This window comes from Procambarus clarkii, chromosome 78, assembly GCF_040958095.1.
Source record: "Procambarus clarkii isolate CNS0578487 chromosome 78, FALCON_Pclarkii_2.0, whole genome shotgun sequence".
NCBI classification, from domain to species: Eukaryota; Metazoa; Arthropoda; class Malacostraca; order Decapoda; family Cambaridae; genus Procambarus; species Procambarus clarkii.
Window position 1 is genome coordinate 22,054,575 of NC_091227.1, and position 14,881 is coordinate 22,069,455.

At 33.2% G+C, this 14,881-nt stretch overlaps 1 protein-coding gene across 12 annotated transcripts in view; it reads left to right on the forward strand.

Moving 5' to 3' along the window:
* Positions 1 to 14,881, forward strand: part of LOC123746059 (longitudinals lacking protein, isoforms H/M/V) — a 182,315-nt gene that overhangs the window by 124,571 nt on the left and 42,863 nt on the right. Inside the window, exons 6-7 of one of the 12 annotated variants that reach the window (XM_045727256.2) lie at positions 4,955 to 5,306; positions 5,505 to 5,641. The exons of 8 other annotated variants lie outside the window; for them this stretch is intronic. In XM_045727256.2, coding sequence (XP_045583212.1) covers positions 4,955 to 5,275 — 321 coding nt within the window. In that variant the 3' untranslated portion in view covers positions 5,276 to 5,306; positions 5,505 to 5,641. Of the gene's footprint in view, positions 1 to 120; positions 3,868 to 4,954; positions 5,307 to 5,504; positions 9,635 to 13,519; positions 13,881 to 14,881 lie in introns of those variants that run through there. 3 more of the 12 variants (XM_045727253.2, XM_045727277.2, XM_045727269.2) reach the window with 3 other exon arrangements.

Consider the following 14,881-nt stretch of genomic DNA (forward strand, 5'->3'; position numbering starts at 1 on the left):
ATAATTTCAGTGAGGAACTAAGGGTATAGTACTATATACAGTATTTGGTTACCACTGCTGGGTTGTTATCAGGAGACTGAAGCTGTGATAGTAATACCCAGTGTTGGTCTTCTCTTCCAGACGCCTGGTAACCCACTACAGCTTCGCCTCAAGTGCCCTCACTGTCCCAACGCTACCTTCACCTGCACAAGTAATTTCCGTCGGCACCTGCGTCTGCATTCTGGGGAACGTCCCTATCATTGCCCTCACTGTCATTATGCAGCAACTCGCAAGGAGCACCTCACCTCCCATCTTCTTCGCCGTCACCCACAACCTTTGCTCCATCAAGTTGTTACTCATTCAGACCATTGACTTTTTTCATTTGAATTGTTTGTTGTATGAAATGTTAGCATTTTCTTAAAGAAAATGCTGATGTACAGCATTAAGGGTGTAGGAGAACTATATTTATTGCTATTTCTCACTTTTTATCTTTTGTACATAAGTTTCTGTAGATCTTGTTTTTAATGTCATACTGATGCTTAAACATTACAGTATATAATAATTGTACAGTACTGATCTGTGAATAAACTCAGAATACTTGGAGTAACTCTAGGGTGCTTTACCCCAAGATAGTTATGTTGCAGAGCAGCTTTTCTTTTGTGTAACTACTTTTGGGCTTCAAGGTTTAGTTTTCAAGTATTTGGAAAAGATTGGAAGCCCCACTTTACCTCCCAGTGTTTCAATAATATATTCATATCAAAACATAAATAAAAAATTGAGGACCAGATATGTGGATGTAAGTATGCAAACTTATTTTCCTATTGATTTTCTCTTTTTTATCCAAATATTGTCAAATTGAAGTGTCCTGATTTTCATTCTGTTAAGAATATATTTGCTTTTAACCATTTTCATTATTTGATTGCATACAGTATTATCATTTTTAAAGATACAGTAATACAAAATGACAAAATGTTTGTCACATGTTAATCTCAAGCTAAGATTTTTAAGCGGGTGAGAAATTTTTGTCAGAATTATTGGAATTTTCAAGAAAGGTAAATTGTAATTAATCTGACAAACTTCATTAAAAAATCATCTGGCTTATGATACTGCACATAAATCTGTCTCGAACTCTTGTGAAAGTATGAACTGTAATGAGAATAGTTCACAAATGCAATGTGCTTTTTGCAAGAAATTTGACAGAATAAATAATAAAAATAAATATATGAAATAAAGAACCATTCTGCATTTTTTGTCTAAGTTGACAATGTATGATTTCTAGTGAATCATTTATTGCGTAAAAGCATTGTTCTTAATATATTTTCAGCTTTCTTAAAATATGGTCTTGGTTTGGAATTGGTAACAGAGGTGTTTTATATTTTTTACTTAATTACTCAAAAAATAAAGAGATTTTTAATAAGGTTTTATTATATATTTCCAGTCAGGTAAAGGATCAGATTATAAATTATGTGTTATATAGAAATGTCTAAGGCAAGGGAACTATAAAAGACTATAGATTAATTTTTATGTTGTTATTGGAAAAAAGAAGATCACTGTTTGACCATTTGACTTAATTGGTAGCATCGTTCCATATATAATTGTATCTTTCTGATGCACTATCTTCTTTGTTTATCATAATACATAATTTAAGCTAAACAACAAATCATAATTTCATAACTGCTTATAGTTGTTTACTTTTATTTTAAACTTAAGGAAATAGTCATATCAACTTCCAATTTAGCTTCAAAATACTATACTTATATCAAATGCCAGTCAAGAGTCATTAAGAAAATATCTGTTTGCCATGTGGCATTTTATGATTTTATAAGCTACAGTAAATTTTTTCATTATATTAATTTATTTGCTTTATATATATGTATCCATCAGAAAAGTTTGATATAATAATAATAAAATTAACAAATAGTGTCAAATAATTTGGCATATTTATGCAGGACACACAAATTTACATTTTATTGGGAGAGTAGTCTAAGGAAGAGTATTAGAGCAACTCTGTTTTTATAATATATGGTAAATATATCCAAATAATGTAGATAGGCCAAGGTTGTGGTCTCCATTCTTTGTGGATTTTCATCTGGTCTAAGTAATCTATTTTCTCATAACAGTATTAACATTGAATATACTCTTTTGTTCGTAAAAGTTAGGCTTTCTTTTACTTTTATAATGCATTCTAATGATATACAACAGAATGTGGGATCCAGTAACTCGGCACTAGTGCTCTTTGTCAATCACAAATATTAGTGCAAGAATAATAATAATAATAACTAATTCCTGGGTTATTCTGCAATAGAGAACTGAGATCTGTGGGTGGCTCTACCTTCTTGCATTTACAACCTACTTATAAACAATGCCTGTCACTGTCTATTTCTTCAGTGTATTTTCAGCTAATTTATTTCTATGTGGAAATATTTCTGCCACTTTTCACATAATATTACCATAAAAGTGAAATCACAGTTAATTGCTCTCATGACATTCTTTACACTTACCCTAGTTAATTCTTTGACTGCAGCATTTAACTTGTTGAAAAGCAAATAATTTTCCTTTACCGAGACATCAAATTTTAGTTTACCTAAATAGAAAAACTTATGAATATGCCCAAGGATAAAAAATTACATTTTAAATTTTGTAGAGAAATGTTTTAATTTTTTATATCAAATATAATAAAAAATTTGAGAAAAAAAGCAAGTTATTTGTTAACTATAAAAAGATCTTATTTAATTCCCACTCTATTTGACAGTATTGTACTTTGAATTTTCCACACATAAAGCTGAGTCATCGTATGGTAAAATAGAAATGTGTAGTTATTATTTCATCGTAATACTCAACTCATCATGTTGCATTGATTATCCAGTTAATGCCCACATCTGTTAATTAGATTGCAATACTGTACAGTGTTATCTCACACTCAAACAGACTTATTGGGACCAGACTTATTTTGAGTTCACACCCAATATCAGTTTTCTGAAAACAAAGCATTGCGATGGTCAGAGATAAATGTTGACGCAATATGATTTTTGCCCAGTGCTCTGGATGTCAAAGTGACGAAAGAGTGTTTTGGCTACATGAATAAAAGTAATGTCTATAATTGATAGAACATGTGTTGTAAATATACAGCAAAAAACTATATAATATACTGTATAAACAGTATATTTTAAGTATACTGCCCTTGAAAATGGAATAAAGCAATAAGAAGTGAAAAATGTTATGAAAAAAGTACCATAAACAAGCTGTTTAAAAAATTTAGGTAAATATTCAAGTAAAGAAAAACTTGTTGCAAGAAAAAAAAAAGGTATATTATTTTGTTAGTATTGTGTGTTTGTCAGGAAAATTGTAAAAGCAATTTAACAAATATAAAGTGCTCTTTTGTTACATTAACAAGTTTGGATTATCTACCAAGACAGCTTGGAAAAGTAGACACCATAGTGCAGCACCGAACAAATGTCTATTAACTAAGTCATTCCACCCCACCATGACCAATTTCAATGAGGTTAGCATGATTATACTTTCTTGCTTTAATATTTACCAAGTACAGTATTTGAATTTTGTATATGTTCTCATTAGTGTGTAAATGATGTTTATCTGTACAGTTTAAAAAAATGTGTACAGTGCTTGTAGATTTTAGAATACATAGATGTAATGAATTACTTGGCCAATAATATTTGTAAATCATATATGCTAATACATTTTTTGTCTATTTTATTTATATTTTTATGTAAACCTTTCATTTCATTGGAATTTTCAAATTTGTAAACTTAAGGATACTTATAAGAGTCTTATGACTCACAAAACCTGGCTTGAAGCTGTGTTTTTGCTGTACGAACCTAATGCTGTATGTACAATAATTTGTTGGCTAATAAAGATGATGGTTATTATTATTATTATTATTTTTATTATTATTTTTGATATAGTTTCTTGTAGGGATTCCATCTGGTTCTGATTTACTTATGTTCTCTTCTTCCTCTGTTCTGTGTTTCAATTCAGTATGTCATGAATTTATCATCAATATTGACTAGATACCTGAAGTACAGTATTGCACTTAAATTTGATCCAGAAAGTATGGCTGCAATATAAATTATGCAACCCTCACTGCACACTCGCCCATGCTCCTAATGCCTGTCTTGCTCCTCAATCTTTAAGCACACCCCACAGAAATTTCAGAAAAGATATACTTGTATTATTGAGAGGATCTCATAATACTGTTTGTTCTGTGAAATATGCCAGGCATAGAGAACCAGGAATAACCTTCCTCAGCTGACTGTGATAAAAAATGTGTATATAAGTTATTGCTGTTATTGTGGCACTAGCATTCTCTCTCTCTCTCTCTCTCCTCTCTCTCTCTCTCTCTCTCTCTCCTCTCTCTCTCTTCTCTCTCTCTCTCTCTCTCTCTCTCTCTCTCTCTCTCTCTCTCTCTCTCTCTCTCTCTCTCTCTCTCTCTCTCTCTCTCTCTCTCTCTCTCTCTCTCATTCTCTTTCCCTCTTATCCTCCCTCCCCCCCTCTCTCTCTCTCTCTCTCTCTCTCTCTCTCTCTCTCTCTCTCTCTCTCTCTCTCTCTCTCTCTCTCTCTCTCTCTCTCTCTCTCTCTTATTCTCTTATTCTCTCTATTATTCTCCTTCCCTTTTATTCTCCTGTATTTCATTTTCCCCTCTCTTTCCTCTTACTCTCACATTCATTCACTTGTTCAAGGACATACCAGAAGAAAATGCTGTATTTGTGAGCAGTCTACCTAGAGGTTGATGATTGAAAGTTACAGATGGTAAGATGTAGTTTTTTACAATTAAATGCAGTTTTGTCTGATTTTTGTTATTTAAGTACATGAGTTATTAGAATTAAGAAAATATTATGTTCAGTCACAGCAGAATGTAAAGACAATGAGTTATTCAGAAATATAATTTATTTCATGCAAAATTTTAACTCAATAACCAATTTTTCAATTAGACTGTGATCTGCTTTTTCTTCATCAGGTTAGGAGCACCTCCTTGCTGCCTCGTGCGTCATCCTCCTCACAACCTAGTTGCCCACCCTTGCCTGCTGGACATCCTCTACAACAACTGACCACCTCCAGCCTCCCTGAACTAGCAAGCTTATCACGCGCACATGCATGCCCATTTTGTTCCAAGAAATTTTATGGCAGTGTTGATCTTGAAAGGCACAAGAGGACACATACAGGAGAAAAGCCATTTGCATGTAACTTCTGTTCCTACCGGGCCACACAACTTGGCAATCTCCAGCGCCATATTAAGTCAAAACATCAGAATACTCATAACAAAGCATTTGAGTTTTAATTATACAAATCACAAGCAATGATTACTAAAGGTATTGGACAAATTTTAAGTGAGCACCCTTGTACAGTATGACTGAAGAGATTGTTGTCAAATCTTACGTTATCATATTTATCAGCTATTGAAGGCAACGATCACAGAGATTTTATATATTATTACTTCTGTATCCTGACATACAGTGACTATTGATGAAACATGCACTGCCTAATTTTTGCCATTCCTTTCTCCCCAGATGTCAGCCAGACTTGTACCTCCACCTCTTGGCTCAATTCACCCCAACAAATTCTACCAGTGTCCTCTCTGCCCAAAGTCCTACGATTATCGAGGTTCTCTTGACATCCATATGAGGACCCATACTGGAGATGCTCCTTTTGCCTGCCCTCACTGCCCTCTTCGTACTAAGGATAAAAGTAACCTAAGAAGGCACATCAGGCGCAGACATATTGTCCCGTGACAATAAGGAATTTTACAATTTTATATCTCGCTACAAAAGTTGCTGAAAGTTAATTCAGTGTCTTATATGGGGACTTAGGAAGCTTTGAGGTAGATCATATTGAGGGAACCATATAATGAATTGGCAAATTATGAATAATACACAGTACTGTATAATAAGTATTACAGTAATTATTACTTCATGTGAATCAATTGTCAAATACCTGTATATACTGTATTAACATTTAGTTTTGTATATTAAAATTACATTTATTATTTTAACTTTATTATGTTGTATGACTTCATTGCATATTTTGGCTCAACATAAAGCATCAGCCTTTTATTTACAGGAGTAATACAGTATTGTAATTTACAAGTGAAACGGAAAAAATTGTACATGCATTAGTAAATTTTGTTATATATATTCTAATGGATTATTAGCTATTGGATTAATAGCAAAGAAAGGCTTATGATAATCTAGTTAAACAAAGACATTGATATAATTTCAGACATCAGTTTGTCTGTTTCAGAATAACCTAAAAATTTTATGGTTCTTCATGAGAAGTTCAGTGAATCGAGAAGAAAAGTAATGTTAGACTCGATATTACAGTGTAGTATTATCTTTGCATATTTTTGAGTAATAAATGAAATGATGTGGGTAGACAGACAGTGCAAATGATGATTTAGTACATGTGTTATCATTATTGCTTGTTTGTTTTTTATCTCTTGAATTTATATATTTCCATGAATTATCTTATTCAAAGGTGGATAGCAACTATGTACTGGTACAGTACATCCTCACCCTAACGAATTCCTGGATGCTTCGAACAAATTGTATTCAGTACAAATTGTTCAGTGGGACTTACAAATGTTCAATTGAGCGAGGATTGTTTGTCCAAGCTGTCGCTGAGGCCATGCGTCAGGAGGTGGCTGTGTTATCATCATCCATGATCCAACTAATCAAAGTGCAAACTATTGTACAGTGCTCAAAAATGTGTAATCAAACTTATATGACAAAATATTTTACAAATGATATCATAAAAGACTAATATTTAAAAATATACGGTACTGTGTACACAGAAGTGTCAAACGTGATTATTATTGTCATCATATGTTACTAATGTTCATTACCAAAATAAACTTTAGTTAAAGTTAAAATATTAATAAAATATGTAAAACTTTAACAGCATTATGACAGACAGTTATACAAGTATTATTGTTAAACAATGATAACTCGAAACTATACACAAACTTAAAAAAAAAATGGTTCCAAGCCATGAGTCGATACACATATTCAAACACCATTGCTGGTTGGATGTGTTGGTCAGGGATAAGAATATAAGAATAAAGGTTACTGCAGAAGGCCTATTGGCCCATACGAGGCAGCTCCTATTTATATCAACCCAGTCTCATTCATATATACGCACAGAAATTACAATAGCGTGATATATCAAGTGAACAAATCCACAAGGGCCCTGATGAGGGTTCCAACCCATGCATGGGATGACTAAGGCGCAGCTGGTCAAATATTGTTTTAATATATACAGCTATTTGCATTAAAAACTGAGAGTATACTTTATAGTTAAGGAAAGGTATGTGCCTCTGAAACTAGTATTTACAGTTGTGAAATGTTTTATAATGGTATGGTGACAATAAACAACAAATATTAGACAATAAATGTTAATTTTGAATCAGTGCTCAGGTTACAAACCACTTAGTCAGGTATAATAATTTTAGCATATTAAAAGTTCTAGTAACATTAATTAATTACAAGAATATGTCAAGTTCTGTTATATGAAATAAATATACAACTACCTTAATAGTATTTCTGTTCTTTCAAAATTGCACTTATTGAGAAACTTACTACAATGCTGTAGTGCTTGGATGAAGGTGATGGAAAGACCCAATATATATGTATACATTTATTAAAACCAATTTTTTGGATGCAACCTTCATCCTTTCTCAAAGTGGTGTAAACAAAACAATGTCCTGGCAGTGTAAATAATGTCCTCTGAACATTGTTTACAGGACCTTGAGATAGGATATAGGTTGCACCCAAAAATTTGTTTTAAATAGACTTACACGTATATTGGGTCTTTCCTTCACCTTTATTATATTTATTGATGATTAGTAGATTTTAGCTCAGTTCACTATGCTGCAAGACAATTCTTTAATAATTATTTTCTCTTGACTAAAATGGATTTTGTTAGGATTTCTAATTCAGAAATTTGTACAGTTGTAATACTGTACAAAAAAATGCTGAAGGCAGGGGCGTAACCAGATTGTAAAGTTCGAGGGAGGGAGCCCATAAATAAAGAAGCCATGATACATACCAAATAATTTTAAACTCATTATAGATTTTTATTTTGTGTTTAAAATCAAAATTATAGACAGTACATACTGTAATTGAAAATCGAAACTAATGGAAGTACATAATTGCTATTTTGTATTTAAAAGGTTTGACAGTAAACTCATCTCAAAACATAATAAAAAGGTGTTATTACTTATTTTAAATGTAAGATTAAAATAAATTAAGCAATGTGAAAAATGTGTGAAAGAACAACATTCTCTTTTGTCTAGGGTTCATTCCAGTAAATTTATCAATTACTCCATTATAATGCACCTAAGTAGGCAACTCTCTTTCAATGGAGAGCAAAGCTAACCCAGACAATCTATTATAGAATGAAGATAAAACTTTTGTGTTTCAGCTCACTAAAGGTCAGAAACTGTGCTAGGAGCCTAATGCAGTCTAATACTAGACGTTCGTCAATTCTATCCAGGTGTTTTATGAGGCAGTTATGTTCTACAAAGAGTTCATGAAGCAATTATATATTTGTCTATGACACAACAGAGAGTATCGGCATGTAACAAGAATATGTTATAATAATTAGATTTGGAGTAATGATCCTTGGTTCAACTTTGCCTTTCAGTTATCAACAAACGAGTTGTGTAAATGCATGCTCATTTTCCTTACAGTACATGAAATATTTTATTAGCAATAATATACATAAATGTGTTCTACCTTCATTAATGTCATGTCTCAGTAATAGAGTTATTAGGTATGAAACTTACAATTACTGGGATTGTGACTTATGTTGTGAAAAAAAAAGAAACTCCACAAGATCATTCAGCATCAGAGAGGAGGTAGTAATGGTTTGTTTTCGTTCCCCAGATGCCAGTGGCCACCAATGCATCTCAGGAGATTGAGCATACAGTTTAAAATACTGGGAGATTGATAAAATAAAGTAATGAGTCCAGAAAGTTCTTCCAAGGCCATGTGATAAAAAAAAAATAAGTATCGAGTTTTTTTTTGCACCAGTGAACTAAAGACTTAAAAAATGTTCAAAAGGTGCCACTTTTGACAAATTTGCTCAGGGGAAGCAGTTGCTTTCTTTGCTTCCCCACTAGATATGCTACTAGCTGCAGGTCTCAGGTTACAATTTAATTTTATCTGTACAGTGTGAAACATTACAATTTAAATGTAAAACTGCATAATGTGTGATAAGAGTTAAGTACTCTATAAAAATAGAATGAGAAAAGAAAATAGTAGATGAAATTAAAAAAAATAACCTTAGGTCAATGAGAAACAATGAAAATGAAACTTGAAATAAATAAATAGAAAGAAATTGGAATGAGAGTACTGTACACATTAATTAAGCAAACAAGAAAATCAAGGAAGTTAGCAGGGAGGATAAGATGGATGCAAGTTATTGTAAGTGTGAGCAAGTGTTTAGAGAATTTGAATACATATAATACGTAATTAAGTATTTTTAATGTTCTGTAAATAATAACTTATACAAATATTGAAATGTGATTTGTATATTCTAAATATCTGTAAATTCTCACATTAACTCTTTATAATATACCTTATACATGTATCTTTTTACAAATGCCTGATGTTCTAGACAAATAAATATAATTGAATTTTACCATTTGGATGTTTTTGTTTCCTAAAGTTGTTATAGCTGGTATGTGTGCTCCTCATGGTAACTCTTTTACACAAATTTCTTAGATTTTTCTATTAGCTATAATAATTATTACAATTATTAAATACAAAAACTCTTTGTGCTTTTCAAGGAGATGTTTTTTTCAATTTCATAAATGTAAGTGTCTCGAGTCTGCATCCATCAAAATTGTATCATGAAAAATACAGTATAATGAAAATATACTGTTAATATTATAATGAGATTTTATATATATATATATATATATATATATATATATATATATATATATATATATATATATATACATATATATAATAATATGTCTTGATATGTTATACCCTCCTAGAAGCTCCCCATTAGGAATTGGCCGTAACAAAACTTTTCCTATGAGGTTCTATCACCACAAAAGCTGTATAACCCCTTTTTGTAACTCTTCCTTTCATGTATTGTTCCATAAACCATTTCACTTACACATTTCCTCATTTTAGTAATGGTAATATTTTCTCATAGACATAATAATAGGATATAAACCCACACTTATGTATTTGTGAAATTTATGTAAGGAACTTACACCAAGCCTTTTGCACTCTCCTGAGTACTTTTTCAAGGCCTGAGAGTGTGTGATTAGGACGAGACTTACATTTCGACGTCTAATCTTGAAATTTATGTAAATTCCTTACATAAATTTCACAAATGCACAAGTGTGGGTTTTTATCCTATATTTCCTCATTGTTATACCCATCCCACATACACCACCTTTCTTCTAAAAAACTAATTATCACTGTTTACACTCTTGAGCATTCTGGCCCTTTTTCATACATGAGTTAAATTTCCTCAAATATCTGGATTATAACACTCCAATAAACTCAGTTACAGCTTGAGAGTATGAGACTTTATAAAAAAGAACACTTTGTTTGTGAACATACATACATATATATATATATATATATATATATATATATATATATATATATATATATATATATATATATATATATATATATATATATATATATATATATATATATATATATATATATATATATATATAATATATTGAAATAAATCCATAAGAAAACAATTTGCGTGAGTAGCCCTCGTAGCCCAGAGTAATTTAGTGTAAACATTGGCATGTGGAGGCAAAATTAGAATCCATAAAGTAAGTAAATTATTTTATTCACTATTTACTTTTGTTGCTACAGTAACTGAAGTAGCAAGCAAGTATCAAGCAAACATGACAGGAGAGTATGATGACTGTATGATGTGTGAGAGGAAAATTACTCCCAGGCATCAGTCAATTGAATGTAAATTGTGTAAGCAGAAATATCACAGCACATGTCAAAATATATTGGATAAATTAATTGAGACAAACAATAATGAGCCAACTGAAGGCAAACGCCTTTTTCATTTCACTGCATACCTTGCAGTAAGCCTAGCAAGGACCTAAATGACCCAGGCACCACCAACAATGATATGGTTGAGAGGTAAGGAGGAGACCAGAGGGAAAAACACCTGTGACATGATAAGAGAACTACAAGAGGGTCAGAAGGTTGTGATGAAACAGTTTATGGACTTTCAAAAATCGTTAACTAACAAACATGTAGGCATGAATCCTGAGGTAAACCAAGTTTTGGTTTACCTCAGGGTAAACCCAGGAGGAAACCCCTCACTCATGGAAAATGCTCTGAATGCAGGCAGAATTGATGAAAGTGGAGTGGAAGATCTGGCAGGAGCAGCGGAAGCCTTGGATAGAAAAAAACGTAGAAACACCCTCATCATAAGGAACCTAGCAAAAGTGGAGGGTAAGAATGACCAGGAAATCGCTGAAGAAATGATAGTGAAACTAATAGAAAGTAAGGAAGATCTTAGTCTATCCAATGTGGAGAGCTTAGGTAAGCCCTAAACAAGTATAGTATGCATAACCTAATAAAACTTTGAACATGGAAGGAAGATACTAACCAGTGAGCATAACCTGAAAGATCTTGGCGGGTTTAACCATGTCTATATCTTCCCAGACCACACAGTTGAACAGCAAAAAAAAAAAAAAGACAGTACTAAGAGAAAAGAGAAAAGAGTTAAGGATCTTAGAAGCATACAAAGATTCAAAGCTAGTGATCAGGAGAGGACAGGTGATCAAGTGAGTAGATAGAGGAGAGGACACAGCCCTCCACCCAATTTCATGCAGGTTAGCATTCAATCCCCAACCGTCCAAGTGGTTGGGCACCATTCCTTTCCCCTGTCCCATCCCAAATCCTTATCCTGACCCCTTCCCAGTGCTTTATAGTCATAAAGGCTTGGCACTTTCCCCTGATAGTTACCTTCCCTTAGAAGATATAGATCCCGACACTTTCTTCAAAAGATCAGATGTAACACGAACAAGGAGCTTGTAGCTTGAACAAGGAGTTCAAGCTCAACAAGCCCCAATGTAGGAAAGAAAACAGGAGATGCTTTTTTACCCATAGGGTTGCAAACCCATGGAACCGCCTTCTTACTTTAGCTGTAAATCTCAAAACTCTGATGGGTTTTAAAATACAGATAGAAAAGATCATCAGGGCAAATGTGGGGGACCTATGACAAGCCGCCAGCTTCCTGTCCTTGAAGCCACTAGTATTAGTGGCCCTCAGGTAAATTCAGGTAAATAAATCGCATTGGAGTGTTAGTTGATCTGCTGTATCAGTGTAAGTTGATCCGTTGCATCAGTATTAGTTTTCCTATTGCATCAATATTAGTTTATCTGTTGCATCATTGTTAGTTAATTAGTTGCACTAGAGTGTTAGTTTTTGTTTTTTTGCAGGGATATTCCTGCGCAGGCCCTAAGCCTCTGGCTGGCCCACGAGTATTAGTTAATCTGTCACATCACTATCAGTTAAGCTGTTGCATCAGAAGGCTAGTTGATCTGTTGTATTGGAGTGTTAGAGGATCATTTGCATCAGTGTTTGATGAACTGGTGCATCAGTGTTTGTTGAACTGGTAATTACTTACCAGTACCTAAGTGTGGTTACAGGACGAGAACTACGCGTGCAGTATTCCATCTTCCCAGCACTCTGTCATATATTGCTTTGAAATTACTGACGGTTTTAGCCCCCATTTTCTCACCTAACTTGTTCCAACCGTCTACCACTGTTTGCGAAAGTAAATTTTCTTATGTTTCTTTGGCAGCTTTGTTTAGTTAGTTTAAATCTATGACCTCTTGTTCTTGAAATTCAGGAACGAATTTAGTCTCAGAAATTCTTCCCCAAGTAATGTTAACACTTCCTGCTACTATTTTGTACGTAGTGACTATATTTCCTCTTTTTCTTCTATCTTCTAGTTTTGGCATATTTAATGCCTCTAACCTCTCCTCATAGCTCTTGTCTTTCAGTTCTATTTAGTTGTATGTCTCTGCACCTTTTCCAGTTTGTTGAATGTTGAATCAGTATTAACTGATCATCTTATATAAGTGTTAGTTGATCTCTTGAATTAGAGTGTTAGTTAATCTGTTGTATCAATGTTAGTTGAACTGATTAATCAGAGGAAATGTCATGAATGTTTCTATATAAACTAAATAGAATTTACCTTGAAACTATCCAATGTTTGGTTCAACATAATCAAATACTGTATCATGGCCATGCAGATATTAAAAGTGTAATTGTTAGTCATAGCTAAGAACAGACATGATTTAAAACTTCCTTGCATCAAACTTCCATTATTCTAAATGATACTAGCAAGTACAGTATTGTTATATGAACTTATTTATTTTATTGTGTATAAGTTATTGTGTTGAGCCTTAATTATTAGTGTGAATATCTATTCTTAGAAGGATAAGGTACAATAAATTAGTGAGATACATCTGTTGTTCAAACGCCATCAAAGGTTTCTTCTTTTGTAGGCTGTCTGGCCGAGAAGTTGGGGGGGCAGCGATTGTTTAACTTCAGATAGCAGAATTCAAGAGCATCCATCACCTGACAAGCATCTTGTTTGCCCTGAATGTAAGAAGTCTTTTGCCCAGAAGGGTGACTTTGAGCGACACTACAGAATTCATACTGGAGAAAAACCTTTTGCTTGTCCAATTTGTCCTTATCGAGCTACAGTAAAAACAAGCCTGCAGAAGCATCTTAGAATTCATAGTGGAGAAAAACCTTATGCCTGTCCATTTTGTCCTCTTCGTTCAAGTGATAAAAGTAACCTAATGCGCCATATCAGAAGCAAACATCGAGAGACATTATAATTACTTAAAACAAAAACACAAGGTATGATGAAGTCCCTTATAATGTACTTTACAATATACAATATTTAGTAATTAAGTGAAGTAAACTCATAATGAAATGTGCTTGAACTATGTAGGAAAGAGCCAGTATGTTTCAAACAATATTTTGTAAAATATTTGTGTAAAATCACTTTATAGTCAAATTTTCTCAACTAGTTTGTCTGAACATTTTAGCTCCATGTTAGTAAATCTTGCAGGTTTATTTAAATGATGGTACTTTTTGTAATTTGTCATTGACATCAAATTTGCTGGGTGTTACCAAGTAGGAAGCCTTGGAGAAAGGAGGGATTGTTAATTCAAGTTTGTCTAAATGGGGAGTTAGGTTACCTGATAAACAATATATAGATGCAAACATATTTTCTACATCAAAATTTACTATTAAGATATTTTAAGATGAAATTTAAAGACTGATTAATTTTATATAAAATTAAGTTACATTTTCATTGCAAATTGTAATCAGTGAAACTGAAAAAGAATTTTTATTTTCTTTATATTTTCACAATTTTCTTTATCGATAAAAACTTTTTCATGCTGGGTAGGAAATACAAAGGTGATTCTCATACCATTGATGACTTGTGATGCACATTTGATATATTCGATCCAGATTCGTAAATTACATATTTTTTTATACCAACCTAAGGGAGGGATGGGAAGCAGTGATTGGTGGAGGGAGGCATTGAGGGGGAGAGGCAGGATGGAATAGACGCAGTGAGGGAGGGAGAAAGGTAGTGGTGGTGAGGGAGAGTGTTGGTGGTGGTGGTGAGGGAGGCGGTGGGAAGGATCGCTGACTAAGTGATGGTTGCCAAACCCTCCCACCCCATACTGTATTAAAAATTTTAATCTTAGTGTTACGGCCACTATGGGCCAGTAACTGGGTTCTTGATGTTATAACCTCTTTTATAGTATCCGACCCCAAGTCGGTAGTATGCTTTCAAGGGTTGGTAGTAGTGCAATGCATAAATAAGAAGGGGATAAACAAGACAA